This window comes from Dromiciops gliroides, chromosome 4, assembly GCF_019393635.1.
Source record: "Dromiciops gliroides isolate mDroGli1 chromosome 4, mDroGli1.pri, whole genome shotgun sequence".
NCBI lineage: Eukaryota > Metazoa > Chordata > Mammalia > Microbiotheria > Microbiotheriidae > Dromiciops > Dromiciops gliroides.
The window spans coordinates 392,281,225-392,303,664 of NC_057864.1; the positions used below are offsets into that span (position 1 = coordinate 392,281,225).

General features: G+C 38.2%; 1 protein-coding gene across 1 annotated transcript in view; it reads left to right on the top strand.

Moving 5' to 3' along the window:
* Positions 1-22,234, top strand: part of ESR1 (estrogen receptor 1) — a 531,109-nt gene extending 508,875 nt beyond the window's left edge. The window contains 2 exon segments of the mRNA XM_043999817.1: positions 10,230-10,413; positions 17,322-22,234. Coding sequence (XP_043855752.1) covers positions 10,230-10,413; positions 17,322-17,553 — 416 coding nt within the window. The 3' untranslated portion in view covers positions 17,554-22,234.
* The last annotated feature ends 206 nt before the right edge of the window (positions 22,235-22,440 follow it).

Sequence of the window (22,440 nt, forward strand, 5' to 3'; positions counted from 1 at the left end):
GCTAGGTGGCACAGTGGATAAAGCACTGGCCCTGGATTCAGGAGGACCTGAGTTCAAATCCGGCCTCAGACACTTGACACTTTCTAGCTGTGTGACCCTGGGCAAGTCACTTAACCCCAATTGCCTCACTTAAAAAAGAAAAAGACAAATGGATAGGTAGGAAATTAGCATACTATTGACATACATAAGTAAATCCATAAATGGATGCAAATATCAATGGATCAATGGATGGAGGGAGGAACAGAGGGATAGATAAAATGACCAACAAAGAAACAGACTAGGCTCTGTGGCCAGGGAAAGACAAGGCCCATCTGCATAGGACAAAACTCCAATGTCGGAAATAACAATGCCAAGTCTCGTACTTCCATTGAAAGGAAGCTGTATGAAATGTTAGCACTCAGGATGTTCAGGTCAGTACAGTGTGCGACAAGAGTACCCAGATTAAGGGTAAACACATAGAAGGAACCACTTCCAATGGCTTCCAAGCAATTTTATGTGAGTAAAACAGCACAGGACTGGTTTCAAATTTTTTTCCACTATCTAGCTATCACTTGGCAAGCCACTTTTAACTCTCTGAACCTGTTTTCTCATCTGTAAAAAAAAATTAACAAATCTTATATTAAACACCAGCACTGATCAAAGCATGATGAAACAATAGCTAAGATTAATAGACTATGTCAGATACAAAGGTTAAAAAATGGTATACGAAGGTAAAAAATTGTACTGTTCCTGACTTCAAATAGGAACTTACAATATATTGGTTAGTTTATCATGTGCAAATAAATAAATGAACAACTTAATAAATATTACTTTTCCTAGGGTGTGATAGGGACATAGAAAGTCAATATGGTATTATAGATAGAATGCTGATATTAGAGTAAAAAAGACCTGAATTTAAATCTCATTTTATATATTTATTAATTTTGTGACCAGGTTCAAGTCATAACATCTCTGAGCCTTCATTTTCTCATCCATAAAATGGATATAATAATCAATGAACATTATATCATCCCTCATTAGATCCTACCATTCCCTCAGATCATCACCCTAATTTTCTCCTCCCTTCCATAGTCAAACTCCTAAAAAAAAGTTGCTTATACACATTGCCTCCACTTCCTATCCTTTTATTCACTTCTCAACCTTTTACAATCTGACTTCTGACCACATGGCATTATTCAACTGAAAATTCTCTCTTTCAAATTACCAGTAATCTTTTACTTGCTGAATCCTTCTTGACTATGCCTTTAACCTCCACCTTGTTATGGATATTTTTTACTGTTCTCTTTAGTTCTCCTTTCAGCCTGATGATTCCTCAGTCTTCTTACTGTTTCATCATCATATGCCAACAGTATGGGGTATACCAAAGCCCTATCCTTATCCCTTTTATCTCCTTCCATTTTTCTATCAGTAACTTCATCAGTTCCCCTGGGCTTAATTATAATTTCTTTGCAAATGACTCCCAAATCTAAATATCCAGTCATAAACTCTCTTCTGTACTTCAATCATATATTACCAATTTCCTACCTGAAATTTCAAAATGGATGTCCTGTAGTCATCTCAAACTCAACATTTCTGAAACAGAACACATTATCTTTCCCAATAAACCTCTCTCTCCTACAAATTTCTCTTGTTCTATTGAGGGTACAGTCATGTTTCCAACTATCCAGGTTCTCATCTTCAGCATCAGTATAAATTCCTCACTTTGTCTCACTCCACATATCTAATCAAGTTGTCACATCTTGTCATTGCTAACTCTATACCATCATTCCATATCCATCCTTTTTGTCTATTTACATAGCCACCACCCTGGTTCAAGCCCTTATCACCTCTCATTTTAACTATAGCAATAGTCTTCTAATTGCCTTCCCTGCCTTAAGTTTCTCCCTATTCCAATCCAGCCTCCAAACAGAGGTCCCTCAACAATATTAAAAGCTTCAGAGAGACTAAGAAGGATACAGATTGAGGAAATAGTTATGAAATTTCACAATTGGACCTTTGGTACCCTTGGAGAGAGCAGTTTCAGTTGAGTGGTAAAATTGGAAGGCAGATTGCAAAGGGTTGAGAAGCAAGTGGGAGGAGAGGAAATGGAAGCAGAGAGTGTAGATGACTTTTTCTAGGAATTTAACTATGAATGGCAGCAGTCCTATTTTTATTGGACTAAAGAGTCCTATTTTAGTCAATTATTCCTGTTAACTAGATATTACTTAGACTAAACATGGTTGGGTCACATTCTTCCCTGATATTCTTTTCTCCCCATTTGCCTATCCCTTTCCATCAATACTATTAGCAATCAAGGAAGATCTTTCCCCCAATCATGTTGATACTGAGTGAGATCTGGTCTCAAGCAAGAGATAGGAAAAGGCTAGTACCCTCCACTGAGATGGGAAAATGGTGGGAACATGTCTAGATAATTCATCTAAACCAGGCATATCTGAGTATGACCACACCCATGTTGGAGGGAGTGAATAGGAAATATTTTCAGAATGCAACTCTGGTCTACGTGCATTCTTCTATCCCAGTTTTATAGGCTTCAGACACAGTCAATTCTTTCCTTCTCCAGACTTGAGTATAATAGAACAGAGTACAAGGAAAAAGCGTAGAAGCTAAATTAAGCATCTTAGAAGGGGGTGACAGTTATTATGATGGTTGTCCCTAAAGCCAATAGGAGAGGACTTCTTGCCCCACAAGGTAAGCAGGGGTGCTACTGATTGCAGCACCACAGGTCCTACTCCCAGGATACCCTATCTAGAATTCTCTTTCACTTCTTGGGAGGTTTAGCAAAGAATGTTATCAGGCATCCATGGGTCCACTAACACCTCCACTTTGTTGCCTGGAGGTAGGAAAACTCCAGATTACTCACCTTCCTTGTGCCCTTTGTCCCCAAGTAACCATCCACAATTAATTTCAAAGGCATTTATTTAGTTCTAGGCACTGGACTTTTGTTGTTTTAGGATGGGGAAATGAGCATGTTTATAAGCAACAGGATGCAGCCAGTCAAGTGGAAGAGGTTGAAAATGCATGCTTTTTCGCATATGGGAGCACTAAGAAGGTGTGAAGGAATGAGGTTGAGGGGACAGGTGGAGCTAATATAGTGATGGGACCATAACTCTTTAACCAAACCCTTGTAATCAAACAGGGTGTAGGCAGGACAAGTTTTGCAGGGATTTAAACATTAGTGGAGGAGTTAGCTTTGGCATGAGAGAAGACTACAAGGAAGAAAGCAGAGATGAATGCGGACATAAAAGGGTTGGCAGTTTGGAAAGGAAGAGATGAAAGAACTCATTAGGGATGGGAAAAGTTGCTACCTTAGGTTGTTTTGATAATGCCATAATTTATGTAAAGGGAAAGGGATGAGAATTGGACTTGTGGTTTCGTTGGTGCTCCCATGTAAGGAAACTCCGTCTACCAATGTAGCTTAATACCTTTTCTGAAACTTACAGTCTTAAAGGTTTTCCTAGAGCAGTCATGTCAAACTCCAATAGAAACAGAACCACTAAACCACTAATACATAAGGATCTTTGCAAGACACATAGTGATATAGAAAGCCACATGTTGATATTATTTGTTTCATTGCATTTTTATTTACTTGGTTAAATATTTCCCAATTTCATTTTAATCTGGTTTGGGCTACACTCAAGAGTCTTGTGGGCTGCTTATGGCCTGGGCATGGTGTTTGACACCTCTGACACTTGGAAGTTAATTGACATGCCTAGCTTCATATGGCCAGTATGTGTTGGAGGTAAGATGAGAACCCAGAACTTTTGGGATCTGACCCTTTCCATACCGTACCGTGCTGCCCCTTGGAATCTTGTAAAACTTGAAGCACTCTTAACCTCATCTAATGTTCTTACTATCTTTTTAGGAAGAACTGTGCTGCTTGTATGTCATTTGTATAATAAGAGGGTTTGGTGAATGAGGCCAAAGACAAGTAGGAGCTAGTAGGAAGTTTGATATCAGAGTTTCTCTGGCTTATCTCATTAGGCTCAGCTCATTCCCCATGCAGAATTCCTGGGAAACTGAGGAAATGTTGTGTCATCAGACTGGTTTTGGAACTGTAGATTGGAAGGGGAAGCAGTGAGAGTCAGAGTCAATAAACAGCTTGGCAATGAGCTACGCTTATTCCCCAGGCCTCACCTTCTTCAACCATCCATCATCTCTAAAAACCATGGCCTATTGCAGCTATCACTGAGAACTAACCTATTTTTTATTTCTTTTTTTAACAGTTGGCTAAATCTGATCAAAATTCTTTCTCTGTAAACTGAATCAGAAAGTTCCAGTCAGTTCCATTGTCTTCCACCACTTGCCAACTGCCTATTCATTATAAACTTGATATAGGTGACATGTATGGTGGATGGACTCCTGGACTTGTAGGCAGAAAGACTTAAATTAAAATTTTGCCATATATATGTATGAGCATATTTATATGGACACCTATATATATGAGGCATACACATGTATAAATAGAACTATGCATGCCTTTACATGCTTACATACATGTATAAATGCATATGCAAGTATGCGTTGTGTGTGTATATACATTCACATATGTGCATATGTATATATTGGTCTGTGTGCACATATATTTGTACCTATGTGTATATACATTTATCTGTATATCTATATCTCTCTATTTTTATCTATATCAGAATTTCTCTCTATGTCTCCCTTTGTCTCTTTCTCCTCTAGACATTTGACTCTGGCAAAAGATTTAATCTTTCTGCATGTCAGTTTTTTCACTGTAAAATGAATATAATGATAGCACGTACTGTACCTCACAGGGTTGTTGTATGACTCAAATCAGATAATGTATGTAAAGTTCATGGTATAAATGTCTGACGTTATTATTATGATTTTAGATAAAAGGACCTTTGTACACCAAGGGGAAAGCATATTGAACTTGGAGCACTATATTGAATTCATAGGATGTATGTTCCAACACTGGCTTCATCACTTGCTGCCTGTGTGACCTAGGGCAAGTTACTAGACCTCTATTGTCCTCAGTTTCTTCATTTGTGCCATTAGGGATTGTACTAGATCAATCATACCAATACTGTCCAATGGTTTCCCCTACTTTTTTTTTTTATTTGTCTGAAATTTTGCAATAAGAGGTTCATGATATGAGTCAATCAGCTCCAGGTGTTATTCTAACTGACTGTATAAAGCTTCCCCATCTTGGATTGCAAAGTATATAATTAATCAGATTTATATTTTGACCATCTGGTTATGTTCACATGTCACCTTTTGGGTTGTTTAAAAAGTGTTTTGCTATGAGCAACAAGTTATTTTGACAAAACTCTATTAGTCTCTGCCCTGTTTCATTTTGTGCTCTAAGGCCAAACTTGCCTGTTATTCCAATTATCTTTTCATTTCCCACTTTAGCATTCCAATCCCCTATGGTGAATGTGATGTCTTTTTTTGAGTGTTATTTCTAAAGATTTTGAAGGCTTTCATAGAATTGATCAACTTTTGAGGACAGCTAGGTGGTGCAGTGGATAAAACACTGGCCCTAGATTCGGGAGGACCTGAGTTCAAATGCAGCCTCAGACACTTGACACTTAGCTGTGTGACCCTGGGCAAGTCACTTAACTCTCATTGACCTGCAAAGAAAAACAACCCCAAAAAACAAAAACTGATCAACTTTGTCCTCTTTGCATCTGTGGTTTGATAGTGGACTTATATTACCATGATGTTTAACAGTTTGCTCTGGATTTGAACAGATATCATTCTGTCATTTTAAGATTATACCTCAGTACTGTTTTTCTCACCCTTTTATCGACTCTGAGGTCTACTTCGTTTCTTCTAAAGGATTCTTGTCCATAGTAGTATTTGTAATGATCACCTGAATTAAATTCTCCTATTAATTAAAAGATGCTTGCTCCTTGGAAGGAAAGCTATAACAAATCTGGACAGCATACTAAAAAGCAGAAACATCACCTTGTTGACAAAGGTCCATATAGTCAAAGCTATGGTTTTTCCAGTAGCAATGTATGGCTTTGAGGTTTAGACTATAAGGAAAACCGAGTGCTGAAGAATTGATATTTTTTAATTGTGGTGTTAGAGAAGACTTTTGGGAGTTCTTTAGACGAGAAATCAAATCAGTCAAGACATAAAGAAATTAATTCAGACTATTCACTGGAAGGCCAAAAATTGACACTGAAGCTTAAATACTTTGGCCACATAATAAGAAGGCAGGATCCATTGAAAAAGACCCTGATATTGGGAAATATTGAAGGCAAAAGGGAAAGGGGACAACAGAAGAAGAGATGGATAGATAGTGTCATGGAAACAGTGATCATGAACTTTGGTAGACTTCCAGAGATAGTAGAGGATAGAAGGGATTGGAAGTCCATGGGTTCATGAAGAGTCAGTCACAGCTGAATAATGGAACAAGAACAACTAGTTCATTGGTGTTGAACTCAAATAGAAATTAATCCCTTTTAGGAGGGGGCTGCATATTGACTTAGAAAACCATACATTAACATTATTATTGCTTTATTGTGTTTTTATTTACATTTTAATCTGATTCAGGGCACACAGGAGTTTTGTTGTCACATGATCCACAGGTAGTGTGTTTGATACCTCTGTACTATATGACCCCTGAAGTGTTTTCCAGTTCTGACTTTATGAACCTGTAATTCAAAGGTCATATTATTCTATTGACCTTAGACATCTTCATTGTGCATGTGGTGATTTCTGAGAGATTTTATTTTCAAGGTTATGTTTCATTTTAGGTAATTGTCCCTTATTTACTATGGACCCCTCTCTGGAGAGTAGGGTTTTTTTTTTCCTTTTTCCTTTGCAATATGACCATAATACCTCAACCCAACTGCAGTTATAAAATAAGAGGTGGAAAAGTCAGGCCTAGGTGGAGAGTGAATGTCTGTCACATAGTAGGTACCAATAAATGTTTGCTGATTGAATAGTTGATTAAGTAAAGGAGGAAAGTAGATTCTTTGAGTCTCATACTTTGGAGAGAAACATGACTGCTTCCCAACACCCTTCCCTATATCAAATACTATGCATAGCTCAGATATATTAGATGTCCTGTGGTGTTCATGGGCCCAACAGTCATATAAGTAATCTTTGCAAGGCTAGGGCATCCAAAAGAGGAAGGGACACCATGAGACCCTTTAGGAAGTCATAGTGTTTTGGCTTCTTACTGACTTGTAATTGTAGCTAATTTATAAGGAATCAGTATGGCTCCATGTACTAGGGAATCACACACCCCTACTCCCTCACTCCTCCTCCCCAATTATCTTCTGGGGCAGGCACTGGTTTGTCACAAATAGAGAATCCTTTGTGGAGGATATAGACTTCAAGTGGTTGCTTAAAAGGACTGTCAAAACATTGACATATCTTGACAAATTTCAAGACAAAGCTATTCCTGCAAGTAGAGTAGTATGAACCTATATAAGTTTTGGAGGAGGGAGAAAACAAGGAGAATTTCTTGACTAGAGTAGAGGGTGTGTGCTGGGATGCAATAAGAAATGAGAGCCATTAAGTAGGATGAAGTAGTTCAAGCAGGGCTTAGATGAGCTTTCCTGCTACAATTGGATTACATCCATCCTGCTCTCACAATATGACTTTCTATCTTCACTAACACCTTTCTAACTATTAGTGTCTACCAGATAGTAGATAGCATTGTCTTTAAGGTTTTAAGGTATATGATTCACCAAATGGACCCTTCTTAAGATCTTTGGGATTTTCTAGCATAGTGAGGGCTATTTGCATTCCCTGTTGCCGATTTTCATTAGGAGTCTTCATTTTTATATCTGACTTCTTCAAAAGAAATTCTAAGCTTTCTTGTTTTTGTGCATGGGGGAAGAGCTGGGATAATGCTTTATTTTCCTCTCCTTAATGAGATACTTGAAAACTCTGGACATCTTAAGATACCTTCTCATTTGAGGGAGAAGTGGAAGAGAGAGAAGGCAAATCATTTGAAAGTACCATAAAACAGAATTTTTAAAAAAGAAATACCAGAATTCTGATCAGCTTGGGGACCAATCATGATTTCAGAGGAGTGATAAAGTATGCTTCCCACATCATGGCACAGAGGTGGTTGATTATTGGGGTACGATGAGGCACACACTTTCAGATATGGTTAACAGATTGATTTGTTTTGCTCAACTGTATTTATTTGTTATGAGAGGGTTCTTTTGGTGGGTGAAAAGACACTGGGAAATGAGAGTAATGAAAAAAAAAAGAACCTCAATAAAACTTAAAAAGGAAAAGGAAAATCTTAAAAGATAGAAATGTCTGCTATTGATATTTAAATATTTATTCAGCTATTCTGAAAGGCAGTGTATTGTAGTGGATAGAAAACCAAGAAAACTGGGGTTCATGTGCCACCTCTGATGTATGCTAGCTCAGTGACCCTGGGCAAGTCATTTAACCACAAGCTACAGTATTCTAAACAACTCTAAGATGATAAGTTCCAGAAAAAGAGTTTCCACACTTGGGAGTTCCCTATGGCAATGAAATTACAGGTCCAATCCCTAACCTATCCAATTATTAAATATTCAATGTCTCCACTAAAGTCTTATTGTGAGTCTACCTTGTGGAATGAAGCTGTCCTGGGGTTCCTGAGGGTTATGTAGTCCAAATATAACCTCTGACTGATCCAACTGTGTAATTTAAAATTTTAAATATGGGTTCTAATCTGTCCCCCCAATTTTGGGGAGAAACTGACTAAAGTCACTGATAAATGAGTTTAGGTTTTTTAAGGGTTTATTGAAAGATAGTAAAAGAAAGAGAAAGATTGAAAACAGATTTCCTATAACCTGGCAATCCTAACCTTCCTAAGATCCCACTTCTGTAGTCCTCTGCCACCACGCCAATCTCTCGCACCAAAAATAGAAGCTCCAGCATCTGCTTCCTCCTTCCTGTTCCCTTCCCAGAAATGGGAGGTTCTTCAAGCTTATTGACTAGTGTCATTTTTTAGCTTCTGAGCACAATTACTTTCTTTCTTTTTTTTTTAATTTTTATTTATTTATTTTGTGTGAGGCAATTGGGGTTAAGTGACTTGCCCAGGGTCACACAGCTAGTAAGTGTTAAGTGTCTGAGGCCAGATTTGAACTCAGGTACTCCTGACTCCAGGGCCAGTGCTCTATCCGCTGCACCACCTAGCTGCCCCCACAATTACTTTCTTAAGTACCCTTAAGTACCAGCCAGGGAAGTAAGCCAGTAATCTAGTCAGCTGTCAGTCACCTTATCCAATTCAATCAGTTTAAACCAGTCTGAGGTGGGCCCCTGAGTATCTGTTAAATCTCATCTATCACATTCCATTATCTTGACACACTACCAATCCAGAATGTCTTTGAGTACAAGCCTATCAACCTAATGTATTTTGTCATAGACCCACTAGTTGATTACAGAAAGGCTCCATCACCAAAAGGTTAGTCACCAGGTGACATATTTTTTTCCAGAAACAACTCAAAAAGACTCTCTGAATAGTATGTATGGTATTCTAGGTTTGGAGGCAAAGGCTCTGAGTTTGAATCCTAGAACTGCAATTTACTATCTCTGACATTTATTAGCTATGTGGCAAGTTAGACTGAGCAAGTCACTTCATCTCTCTTTGCCTATACTTCCTCACGTATAAAATGAGGGGCTTGGACTCCATGGCCCCTAAATTCCCTTCTAGCTTTAACCCAATGATGTTATGATCTTAAGTCAATTAATCTTTCTGAACCTCAGTTTCCATAGTCTATAAAATGACAAAGTTAGACCTGATGACCTTTAAGGTAACTTCTACTTCTTCTTCTAGATCTAATATGGTGTGGAGTGGTTGTATACACACCAATGAAATCACGAAGACATAAAGTATTGATGGAACAATGACTAGCAGGATATAAATGAAGAGGACAGAAACAACAAAATGAAACTGATCCCTGTGTAATTGTAATGATCAAACTTGTGCCCAGAGAAAAGATAAATAAATATACCTCCTTTTTTGTAGAATTGGAGGGCTATGGGTATGGAGCATTGAGTAAATTGTCGAACTCTGTTGATGTGTTGAATAGCTTTGCTAATAAGCTACATTATTTCCCCTCTCTTTGTTTCAAATGATGGCTTACTGGGTAAGGAAGGGAAGAGGGATATATTCAGAAATGAAGGTGATACAAAAGCAAAAGAAATCAACACAATTTTTAAATAAAGTTTTGATGTAAGTACCTTTAACCAACCCTAGAGCTCACATTTTTTTGGATTTTTCTCTTTTTTTCTTCTAGGAGTATATACATTTCTTTCGAGCACTTTGAAGTCTTTGGAAGAAAAAGACCACATTCACAGGGTCCTGGATAAGATCACAGATACTTTGATTCACCTGATGGCCAAAGCTGGTCTCTCTTTGCAACAACAGCACCGGCGCCTAGCTCAACTCCTCCTGATTCTTTCCCATATTAGGCACATGAGGTGAGATACCTTAATGGGTTGTAGGTCATTGCATTGGTATCAGTTGCAGAGCTAAGATCTTCCCTCCACTTTTTCCTTTGACAAAAGACCGTTACTAACAAGAAAGAACTGTCCTCACCACAGTTTGTCTTTGGTGGTTCCATATGCTGAGCTGCAGTTGGATTGTAGGTAGCCTATTGAGCTTCTGGATACCCTGTATTTCCATATCTTCCTTCATATTGAAATATAACCAATATCATAGTGAAGTCAATAATTTGAGAATCATTTATTAAATGTTTACTATACGGGCAGCTAGGTGGCACAGTGGATAAAGCACTCACCCTGGATTCAGGAGGGCCTGAGTTCAAATCTGGCCTCTGACACTTAACACTTACTAGCTGTGTGACCCTGGGCAAGTCACTTAATCCCCATTGCCCTGCAAAAAAAAATGTTTACTATGGGCCAACCACTATGCTAAGTACTGGAGATACTAAAAAAGATGAAAAACAAAAAACAAAACCATGTCCTCTTCACTCAAGGAGCATCACATTTCAAATTCAGGCTCTGTTACTCTGGATAAGTCATATACCATTTATTTGCCTTAATTTTTTCACCTCTACAATGGGAATAATAATAGCACCTACCTCACAAATTGTTGTGAGGATGAAATGAGATATTTGTAAGGTACTTTGTAAAGCTTAAAGCTCTATAAAATGCTATTATTGTTGTTACTATTATTGTTATCCTAACTGGTAAGAAAACATGTAAATAACTATGTACACTCAAGACACATACAGGGGCAGCTAGGTGGTACAGTGGATAAAGCACCAGTCATGGATTCAGGAGGATCTGAGTTCAAATCCAGCCTCAGACACTTGACACTTACTAGCTGTGTGACCCTGAGCAAGTCACTTAACTCTCATTGCCCTGCAGAGAGAGAGAGAGAGAAAAGACATACAGTTTTATTAGATGACCTAGAAGTAGAGAATAAGTATCTTTTTTTTTTAAAGACCAGACCTATGATTTCATTGTTATAAGGTACTCTAGATGAGGAAACTCTACCAGTACAGATCAATACCTCTATAGCTTTGAAGTCTTGGAAAGTTGCCTGGACCCTGAGGGGTTAATTGACATGTTCAAGGTCACACAGCTAGCATGTGTTAGAGACAAAGTCTTCCTCATTCCAAAGCTAGCTGTCTACACACTATAATCTGTTAACTCCTTGTAATTTCTAAGGTCAATACAAACTCCTTGTTTGATGGTTGAGATACCTTACAACCTAGATCCAATCTACTTTTTTAGGATTATTCTATATTTCTTCCTTTCAAGCACTCAACTCTCCAGTAAAATTGGCTACAACACTCCTTCTCTTTTCTCAATTGTACTTCCTCCTCACATCTTCCCTGTATAATCTAGTTTTCTTCCTTATGCATTACTTTCTACATGAGGTCTTTTTGGATCCCACCTAGTGCCTTTATCTACCACTATTTTTCTATTTTCTTTCTTTCTCCTCTATTTTTTTCTTTTCCTTCCTTCTTTCCTTCCTTTTTTTTTTTTTTGGCATATGTCTTTCATAATATAATGAAAGTTCCTTTATAGGAGAGATTGTTTTGTTTGTGCCTTTGTATCTCTAGTGCCAAGCACAGTGCTGGTCACATAGCAGGCACTTAGTAAATATTTGATGATTGATTCTAGATATGGTTGCCAATAAAGTTGTCAAGCCTGATGCTAGCCAGACACCCATTAACTGACCCATTAGGCCAGCACAACTACTGGGAGCACACTCTTCTTCCCTACACTTGGACCACACATTTGTCCTTCTTTCCTTTTTTTTACCACTTACATTTGACTACTGTCTTTCAGAAAGTCCAAGAATGGTTAGTCACTCCATTGACATCAATACTGCCAAAGAGAAACTCTATGTTATCAGAATAAAGCATATATTATATCAGAAGGTGGCAGTAACCTATTCTAAGCCCTGGTACAAAGTTTTCCTCTTAGAGTTCCCAGGGAATGAATTAGATGCAACTGCAATGAATGAAGACTGCAATTGGTCAGAAGTAAGGAAGGCATTTTTAATTCTTTATTGTCGACTCTAGGAAAGCTAGAGAAGTTCAGTAGTGATGGAGATACAAGGGAAATTAACCAATTTGGGTCAAATATTTCATATGTATTTTTGGATCATCATGAGGAGAATATCCTAGAATTATAGCTTCTTTTCCCTTTTCCAGAAACTGTAGAAAAGGGACAAAAACTTGTTTGTTTGACTGTCCTGGAAAAGAGAAAACATTATTTAGGCCTCACTTTTCAGTATTCCTAATACCTATTAGATTGCTTTCTTCTTGAGGGCAGAGTCTCTATAGTAAACATCTTTGTAAGCTCTATAGTGTCTAACATAGTGTTTTGCGAATGGTAGGGGCTCAAATCATCAATGTTGAATAAATGACAATCCACTTGAATCCTGAGGTCCTTTCCTGAACTGTGACTTAAGAAAAAAATGTAATCTACCACTAATGCTTTCCACTATGCAATAGAGAAAGAACCTCTACGGATTCCCAAAGTATCTCTGAGAGAAGAGAAACAGCTCAAATCCAAGAGGTGAAAGTAATCATAATATGCTCACATTTATAGAAATGCTTTCTTTAGAACAATGATGTAAGGAAGCATTCATTATCCCCGATTAAAGGGAGGCTCAAAAAGGTGTTTTCTGTTTGTTTTTTAAAACCACATCTAGGGTAATGTGTTTAGTTCTAGTAGCTACATTTTAGGAAGATCATTGACAACCTGTAGTGTATCCAAAGGAAGGTAACAAAGATGGTGAGGGGATTAGAGTCAGTGTTATTTAAGGATTAGTTGAAAGAAATGGAGATAATTGGCTTAAAGAAGACTAAGGAGGGATAAAATGACTGTCTTCAAGTGTTGCCACATGCCATGTTGCTATTGCCTTATGAAAGAGGGATTATGGAAAGCTTGTTCTACTTGGCCTCAGGGAGCAAGAATAGTTACAATGGGTGGAAATTGCAGAGACAGGTTTCAGATTGATGGAACAATTTCTAACAAGCAAAAATATTGAAAAGTGGAATAAGCCATTTCTGAAGGTAGTGGGTTCCCCCTCACTGGAGGTTTTCAAGCAAACCACTTATTACGGATATTGTAGACGTGATCACTGTTGATGCCAACCACTACTGAGTATGAGGACTCCTGTTTAACATCAAAAAAATTTCATAGTCTTCTAATAATAAGAATTGTATCATTAGTATTTGTTGACTGAGAAAATGTATAATGGCAAAAAGTCACTATGAATTTAGTAAGATTTTGAAATGAATTTGCATTTTATTTTTGTTTTTTGGGGGGTTTTTTGTTATTGGTTTTTGCTGGGCAATAAGGGTTAAGTGACTTGCCCAAGGTCACACAGTTAGTAAATGTCAAGTGTCTGAGACCAGATTTGAACTCAGGTCCTCCTGAATCCAGGGCTGGTGCTTTATCCACTGCACCACTTAGCTGCCCCCAAATTTTATTTTTAATCACAGAATTTACATACATTCGAAAAAGAGTAATACACATGGATAATCTTAGAATGTACAATCCAGAATATTTACTTTTTCATGTATTCATCATTCAATGGATGCTTCTTTTGTTACTTTGGGCAAGTTATTTAATATCCCTGGATCTCATCTTCCTCAACTATACATGAACTAGATGGCTTCTGAAGGCTCTGGAATTCTTAGCCCATGAAGGTATCATTTGCAGGTCCACAGTTCCCAAGTCTATATTCAATAGCTTGGAGAGTGCTGGACTAAATGAACTTTGAGATCCGTATTAATTCTGAGGGAATGCCTATGGTCACAGAAGGTAGGGAAGGGGAAGGCTGTTTTCTTCAGCACAAATTTCTAACTGGAGAATCCTGGATTATTTTATTCTCTTGATAAGGGGTACAGGATAAAGATGGAGTAGGTGGGGAAAGGAAGATCATAACTAAATTTTCTTTTCCAAAATAGGTATTTTTTACCTCAGCCTTGAAGAAAGTACATTCCTTTTTCTTCCTTATGCTAGAATAGGAATATGGTAGAAACCATACAGATATTTCCTGTTTTGTTTTCAGGAAGGACAGCTTCAACACTATTAATACCTTCTGGAACTTTTAGAGTTAGGGATTCAACTTGTGTCTTCACTGGTAGAGGTAACTACTAGATAAGGAAATCACCTTTACTAATGGAGGTTGGAATCTTTTCTTCATTTAGTAGTCTTAGAGGGTTGCCTGGGATTCACAAGTTAAGTGATTTGCCCAGGCTTACACAGTCCATATTTGTCAGAGACCAGACTAGGACCCATCTACTTGGCTCCAAAACCATGCTTTTTCATTGACCTGTTTCTTATTGTTCAGTCATTTCAGTCATGTCTGAATCTTTGTGATCCCATTTCGGGCATTCTCAGGAAAGATCCTAGAGTGGTTTCCCATTTTCTTCTCTAGCTCATTTTACAGATGAGGAAACTGAGACAAACAGGGTTGAGTGAATTGCCCAGGGTCACACCAGCTACAATATGTCTGAGGCCAGATTTGAACTCAGGAAGATGAGTCTTCTGAAGCCAGGCCTGGTACTCCTATCCATTGTACCACATAGCAGCCTACTCTGGGCCTTTTTAAAGATGTCTAATTAGTTAGTTGCATGGTGTAGATTTGTAGCCTAAATGCAACCTTTGTTCCTTCCAAATACAGTTTATAAGTAAGGGGATTATGGAATCAGGAAATATGGGCTTATGAATTTTTGCCAGAATTCTATGAAAAGCCACAAACAACCAGCATTTACAGGAAATGTTTCAAGCCATAAATGTTATGATATAAAAGAAAATGAAATAGCATTTTGATGACCATCTAGCCTACAAACTATATTGGGTTACAACTTGACCCATATCATATGCTGTTTCTCAAAAGGCTTATACTAAATTTAACATGACTGTGAATGGGATTCATTAGCTTCTACCAGGAAGAAAGTTGCAGGGCCCAAAAGAAATTTGACAATACTTTAATTAAAATGACAAAATAAAACAATTTAAGAAATTGAATTTAGGCTGATGTGGTGATAACACTTTGGTTCTACTTTTCAAAGGCACTTCTCCTGTTCCTTGCCAAATTTTTGACAATTAATAATACATATACTTTCTGCTCTATTTTGTTGTTGTTGTTCAGTCATTTCAGTCATGACTAACTCTTTGTAACCCCATTTACAATTTTCTTGGGTGTTTGGAGTGGTTATCTATTTCTTTCTCCAGCTCAATTTTCAGATGAGGAAACTGAGGCAACAATAGTTAATTGACTTGCCTAGAGTCACAAAGCCAGTGTTATCTGAGGTTAGCAGGCTCACATCTTCTTAACTCTAGGTCTGGTGCTCTACCCACTGCACTACTTAGCTAATGTAGTATTCTGATGCTATCCTGCTGCTCACCACAAAGACCTCTAAACATTAGCTATAGAAGTTTCTTTGTTGGACTTCTTTTGTGGGGAAAGAGTCATGGAGCAGAAAAGGGTGGCAATTTATTGATTATCTGAGATGCTTTAGTTCTCTTTCACAGCAACTTACAGATGAAATGGCATAGAGTTTAAAAACAACAACAACAAAAACCATTGGTTATGCTGCTACTATGTGCAAGTACTATGTTAAGGGCTGAGGATACATACCAAAAAAAAAAAAAAGCATGATGATTACTGCTCTCAAAGAGCTCACATTCTAATTATGAGAGACTACATATATTGGAGAAGGAGATAGCAAACCACTTTAGTATCTTTGCCAAGAAAAACCTCAAATGGGGTCACAAAGAGTTGGACACAACTGACATTACTAAACAAGTAAAAAACAAAACAAAACATATATAGAAGTTAGAAAGAGCTCATTTGTAATGAATTGGCTCATAGAGTAAACTCAGGTTTTTATATTAAGGTGGGTTATCAAGTATGGCAACTGCAGAACTATTATGGGTCTTGTCCCTCTTAAAATAATAAAAATTAAAACTGTGCAGAAGACTGATTAAGTCTGATGCTTGGTTATATCAATGGCTCCTACAGCTTTTTCAACCATAGCTAATAGGAGGGGAATTTGGATATCCAGCGACTGTGGGGTGAGATCGAAGAAACAGGGGCAGCTAGGTGATGCAGTGGATAAAGCACCAGCCCTGGATTCAGGAGGACCTGAGTTCAAATTTGGCCTCAGACACTTGACACTTACTAGCTGTGTGACCCTGGGCAAGTCACTTAGCCCTTATTGCCCTGTGTGTGTGTGTGTGTGTGGGGGGGGAGAGAGAGAGAGAGAGAGAGAGAGAGAGAGAGAGAGAGAGAGAGAGAGAGAGAGAGAGAGAGAGAGAGATAGCATACACATAAGCCATAGACTAAAAGTCTTGGGAGCCGTGGACCACCTTCCTCTCTCTGTAGCAGTAGAAATGATCAGAGACCGACAGAGAGAAATACAGAGACAGCGAGATAGGCAGAAACACAGGGAGAGAGATAGGGAGAGAGAGAGAGAGAGAGAGAGAGAGAGAGAGAGAGAGAGAGAGAGAATAAAGCAAGTATCAAATATGTACTATGAGCCAGACTCTGTTAAATTCAGGGAATACAAATACAAACAAAAAGAAAGACAGTCCCTTCACTTAAAGATCTTAAATTCTAATGAGCAAAGATAACACTTCAAAGATATTTGAAAAGCTGGGAGGTAGAGGAAACAAAAGGGATGATACTTAGAAGGTCAAGATGAAAAGTCTGAGAAGTTTAAGGGCTGGGCAGGGTTTAAGGGCAGGCTAGCAGAGGTAACCTGGACATTCCTTTTTCTACTCTTGGCTAGTTGGTCTATAGAAGACATTAAATAAAAGCTTGTTGAGTCACTGATTAATTGATCTGGCTAAACCCATAATCATCATTCTGTTTTCCTTGGAAACCACAGTAACAAAGGAATGGAGCACCTGTACAGCATGAAGTGCAAGAATGTGGTCCCACTCTATGACCTGCTCCTGGAGATGCTGGATGCCCACCGCTTACATGCACCAGGGAACAGAGGGGGTGCCCCTATGGAGGAAGACAACCAGAACCAGCTAGCAACTGCGTCAACTTCAGCGCATTCCTTGCAAACCTATTATATCACAAGGGATGAGGAGAGTTTCCCCACCACAATCTAAGAGCTCCTGAGTCCCAAATCCTAGGAGGTCCTGAGAATCCCAGCAGCATAATAACCTACTTCATGCATCACTTAAGCTGAATAATATCACATAACACACTCCAGTATGCATCCATCACCAGTGATTTTGAATATGAGTGGCCATTCATTTGCTTGCTACCATTCTCAACAGCAAACATTCAGTTGTTGCAAATAGCCAATAGGGATTCCAGGGCCAAATTACTTGTAATTTTTTTGCAATGGCTCTTTTTACCCCCTTTGCTGCATTAATTAGCTTAAGGATTCCTGTAGCTCTTCATGACTGAGCTCAGCCTAAGAGTTGGGTCTCAATTGGCCCTTTGCTTTAAAGCCATGTTGAAGCCATGACCTAGGAGGTAGGCAGGTAACTTTTGTGTTAAACAACACATGCCTTTTGCAGGCTGGCTCTAAGAATGGGTCATTCACACAAATTTTAACCAGCTTCTTTAACTTCTGGCTTAGGAAAGGATAGGTCATGCATTAGTTTTAGCCTACTCTTGTATTCCTATAGAAATGTATCATTTTTATTAAAGTCATATTCTACAGCTTTTGCTCTATTGCATGGTGATAGTAAAATGTTCCTGTGATTATTTGTTTGTTTCCACTGTAGCAATACAAGATGCATCCAGTCTTAAATATTGATCCTCATTGCCAAAGCTCTGTGGGCTTCATGCATCAAATGCTAGGGCTTGCTGAGAACTGCATCATTGAAGACAGTGTTCTAGAGGATACATGCATTGCATTTGAGGCAGTGGTCTCTGGTTAATTCATGCTTGCCATTGCCAATAGTTACAGGCAAGTTTGTCCCTGTTGAACCCCCTATGCACATACTAAACCCCTCCCTCCAACTTTTTTTGGAGTAGTCCAAACCTTCCTATTGACTTTTAATGAAACTGGTGGGAGGTTGACAAGATCTTCCCTGCAATGGAGTCTCATTTACTGGTCAAAGAACTCCATTTGAACAATTTGGATTTTGATGAGTAACAAAAGTCTCCTCTCATGTAGATTATCTCCTGGCAGTATGTGAGACCCCAGAGAAGGTACAGTGACTCAATTAGGCCAGAGACATCTAGCTCAGTAGTCATAAAAAGCTATGTCCAAGAATTATAAAGTTCTAGAAGAGAGAAAAGGAGAGAACCAGACAAGAAGGAAGGGGATCAGGCTGAATGGCTATGCTTGCGTGGCAATCCTCAGCCATACATGGAAAGGTCTTCTGATTTCAAACTTAGCTCTAAGGTTGCCCAGTGAGCAAATTCATCGGCCTTTACATTTCTCCAACATTTTCCTTAAGCAGGTTCAGCTTGGGTCATAGTGCTCTTGTCTTGTCAAGAGAGGCAGTGTTGCCTTCACTGTGTTCCCAGAACACTAAGCCTGTGGGGACTGCATTAAGTTAGTGCTTCTGATATAGAGAGGTAGTGCCCATATAGTCAGGCTGAAGGTTTAGAAGCCTTAGGCTAGATCATTTGGAAAAGAGTGGGAGGGCTGGCCAAAACTATATCAAGTTGTATTTCCTTAATTTCCCCCAAAAAATTCAGTCTAGAAAAAGTCTTCTCCATGGCCCACTTCATTTCATAAGCCAAGAATGGGAAGTTAGCCCAAGGCCACAGGAATCCTTCCTAATTAAACTAAAAAAGAAATGGTCTCCCAACCTTCCAGGAACTGTTCCCTTGTTAGACTGCAGCATGAGGGATTTTCATTTCACAACAACTAGGACACACATGGGCCCAGGGCACTAAGATAAACATCTGCTATTAGCCACTTTCCTCCCTAATAGGCCCATAGTCTAAGATTCAAAACAAGATTCAGAGGTTACTTGGTGAATCACAACTAGGATCAGCTGCTTGGGATTCTCATCATATATGTAGTATGTAAAGCAAATTCAAATGTGTTCATTTCCAGACACCCAGTGTGAGCCATGATGGAAATGTTGGGAAATGGGAAAGGACAAAACAATGTTAATTTCTGGTGTATGTATGTGCATTTAACTTTCTGGGCAATTTTACTTGTCTACATCACTAATTTGTTCAGAAAATATATATATTTTTTCTTTTTTTGTCATTTTTGTGGGGAAAAAAAGCACCTTATATAGTGTAATATATTTTTAAATTGCATCACTTGCTTATCAGACAATTGAATGTAGCGATTGTGTTCTAGATTTTGGTTGACTGGGTTACCATGCAAAAAAACCAACCAACAAAATGTTTAACTCTTAGATACTCTTCAAGCAACCTTATCATGTATGCCATCACTTAAGGCCTGGTGATTGTTCATTTACATGAAAATCACATTTCATATCAACTTTTATATCCATAGTAGACAAAAGCAGCATGAATCTTGGTGCCTATTGCTGGATATGGGAAGATGGTCAATTTCATGTAGCAGAGCCTAGACCTGGGAAGGAAGACTATTCAGGGCAGCTAATTTTGCTTTTACCAAAATAATATTAGTCATGATATTTGTGGACAGTAGCCATTGGGACGGTGGATTCTTTTTAATGTTTATACTTGGATTTCCTTTTTAAAAAAAACAAACACAAAAAAACAAATAAAAAAAACACCCTAGAACTATAGATGACTTAATTCCAGCTGAAACCAAACAGAAATAGAGTGGAATATTTTACTTAGCTCATCCAAAGAGTTTGTATTCATGTCAAGATCCCACTAAACTCAAGATGGGAAGAAAAAAGTTGGATGGACTCAATATTAGCCTGCTATATCTGAGTCTTAAGTAATTTTAGAAATTTCTTCCTGGCCTTAACCGAAATGGCAACTAGTGAGTGATTGACAATTGTTAGCTTAGACTGCTCTTCCTTATTCAGGCATGTGCTGGAGATCCATTGTTGGTAGTTTTCTTTCTGGAGAAACTTATAGATGGAAAGGGAGGATCTACTTTATTTTCTTTTAGGGGACAATACAACAATTGTCAATTGCCTAATGCTTTCTTGGGCAGATTAGTAAAATATATATCAAGGATTTGCCATCAAAACTGCCCCACAAACTACATGCAGATAACTTGCTTAAATGGACAATCACTTAGAAAATGGTAGTTTTAGAGCTTTCAGAAATAGTGAAGGAAGAACAGGACTTGTTTCAGGCCCAGATAGACAATATATTTTCTGGAGAAATAAAGCTAAAGAAAGAGCTGGACTACATTTTCTCTTAACCTCAGTCTAGCTATGGATTTAATGGAGTGATAGTTTAATGATATCATACAGTAATGAGAGAGTGTAAATAAACCAAATCCAATACCCAACCTTCATTGCTTAAGCCAGCCCCTGAGGAAAAGCAGTCTTTGATTTGATTTGCCTCATCCACTTTTAAATAAAGCTAAAGCCTCTGTCCTTATGTGAGAGAAAACACACACACACACACACACACACACACACACATTTATCATTCATCTTTAAATACACTGGGGTAATACTGTTTTTCCCCATTTTATTTCCTTTGGGAAGAGTTGGTTTGTGGGAAGGACAGCTCTTATATTGAAATTGCTATTCATTGGAATGACTAAGATGTAAACAATTGGTCTAAAGTACTGAATGAAATTTATTTATTTAGGATATATACTATGCCCACTTTCAAAAAGGATTTGAGGCAGCATCACTTGAAAGGAAGCAATTCAAAACCATTTTCCATTCATAATGACTTGCCCAACTCTGAATTGTCTATTTTCAGGGCCTGCCCAGTCTCAAAAAATGAGATTAGATGGCTGTGGATACTCTGATAGATGTCTTATCTATCTGCAGGCAAATTTGCAAAGGGAAACTAGCTTTTTTTTTTTTTTTTGGTCATTATAAGCCTTGACTCATTGATCAGTGTTCTATTTTGAGCAAGTCCTGGGAGTTGGACACATATCTTATTGCGTACTTTTCTTTGCCAGTATCCCAGAAATTTAATATATATTAAACTGGAGTCAAATGAATTAAATTGTGGGTACCAAATATCCATCTTTCCATTATTGCAATTTTCTTCTGTTTCTAGCTGTGTTTCTGTCTTGATTAAAAATGTGGGCTATTTTAAAGTCATTGAAGATTATTTTCTAAGTGATTGCTGCCTTTATTAAGCATTTCAATTTTGCACTCTTTTAGAGATTAAAGGAAAAAAAATTTCTATTATCTTTTTTGCATCCAAATGTGCCTGAACTTTTAAAATATGTAAATGCTGCCATGTTCCAAGCCCATCCTCAGCGTGTATGTGCTGCACAGCAGGGCACCTGGAAAACCAACACATAGTCCCCACTAGAAACCAGGTACCACCAACAACTGACCCCTCTGTGAATGAAGAGAGGTCCTTGGTCACAGAGACTTGAATTAACAAGCGACTTTATGCCAGTCTATGTACTCTCACAGCTTCAGATAATGATGCTTTTTTTTTTTTTTTTGGTGCACTCTACATAGTCTTTCCATGTAGAGTCTTTGTTTTATGGGAGGAGGCTCAGCTGCCATGATGTGTTGGCTGGATTATTCTGCTCTTTCGCTGATGCATAACTGTTTTTTGACGTAATTTTGTTTCGTTGCTGCCTTGCTTTGTTAAATGAAACACACATGTAAACCTCTTTTGCACCTTTAAGAAGTAAAAAATTTGGTGGGATACTCAAGAACTTGTAGACATTTTTCTCAATCTCTTTGATGTTCAAATAAACAATTAAACAGAAGCAGCTCAGTTTGGTTTGCACTTGCTCTCTTTCTTACTAATAGCTCAACCCTCCTTTTTCCCCCCATTCCTGCTAGCAATATATTTATATGAATATATCCAGACCTAACCCTAGTTTCTAATGTGTGAGAACTACCAATTGTCTCAGCCTTGCCCTTGGTGTGGTGGTACATTGGAAGAAGGTTCTGGATTATTGCAATCAGGTGAGGTGGGAG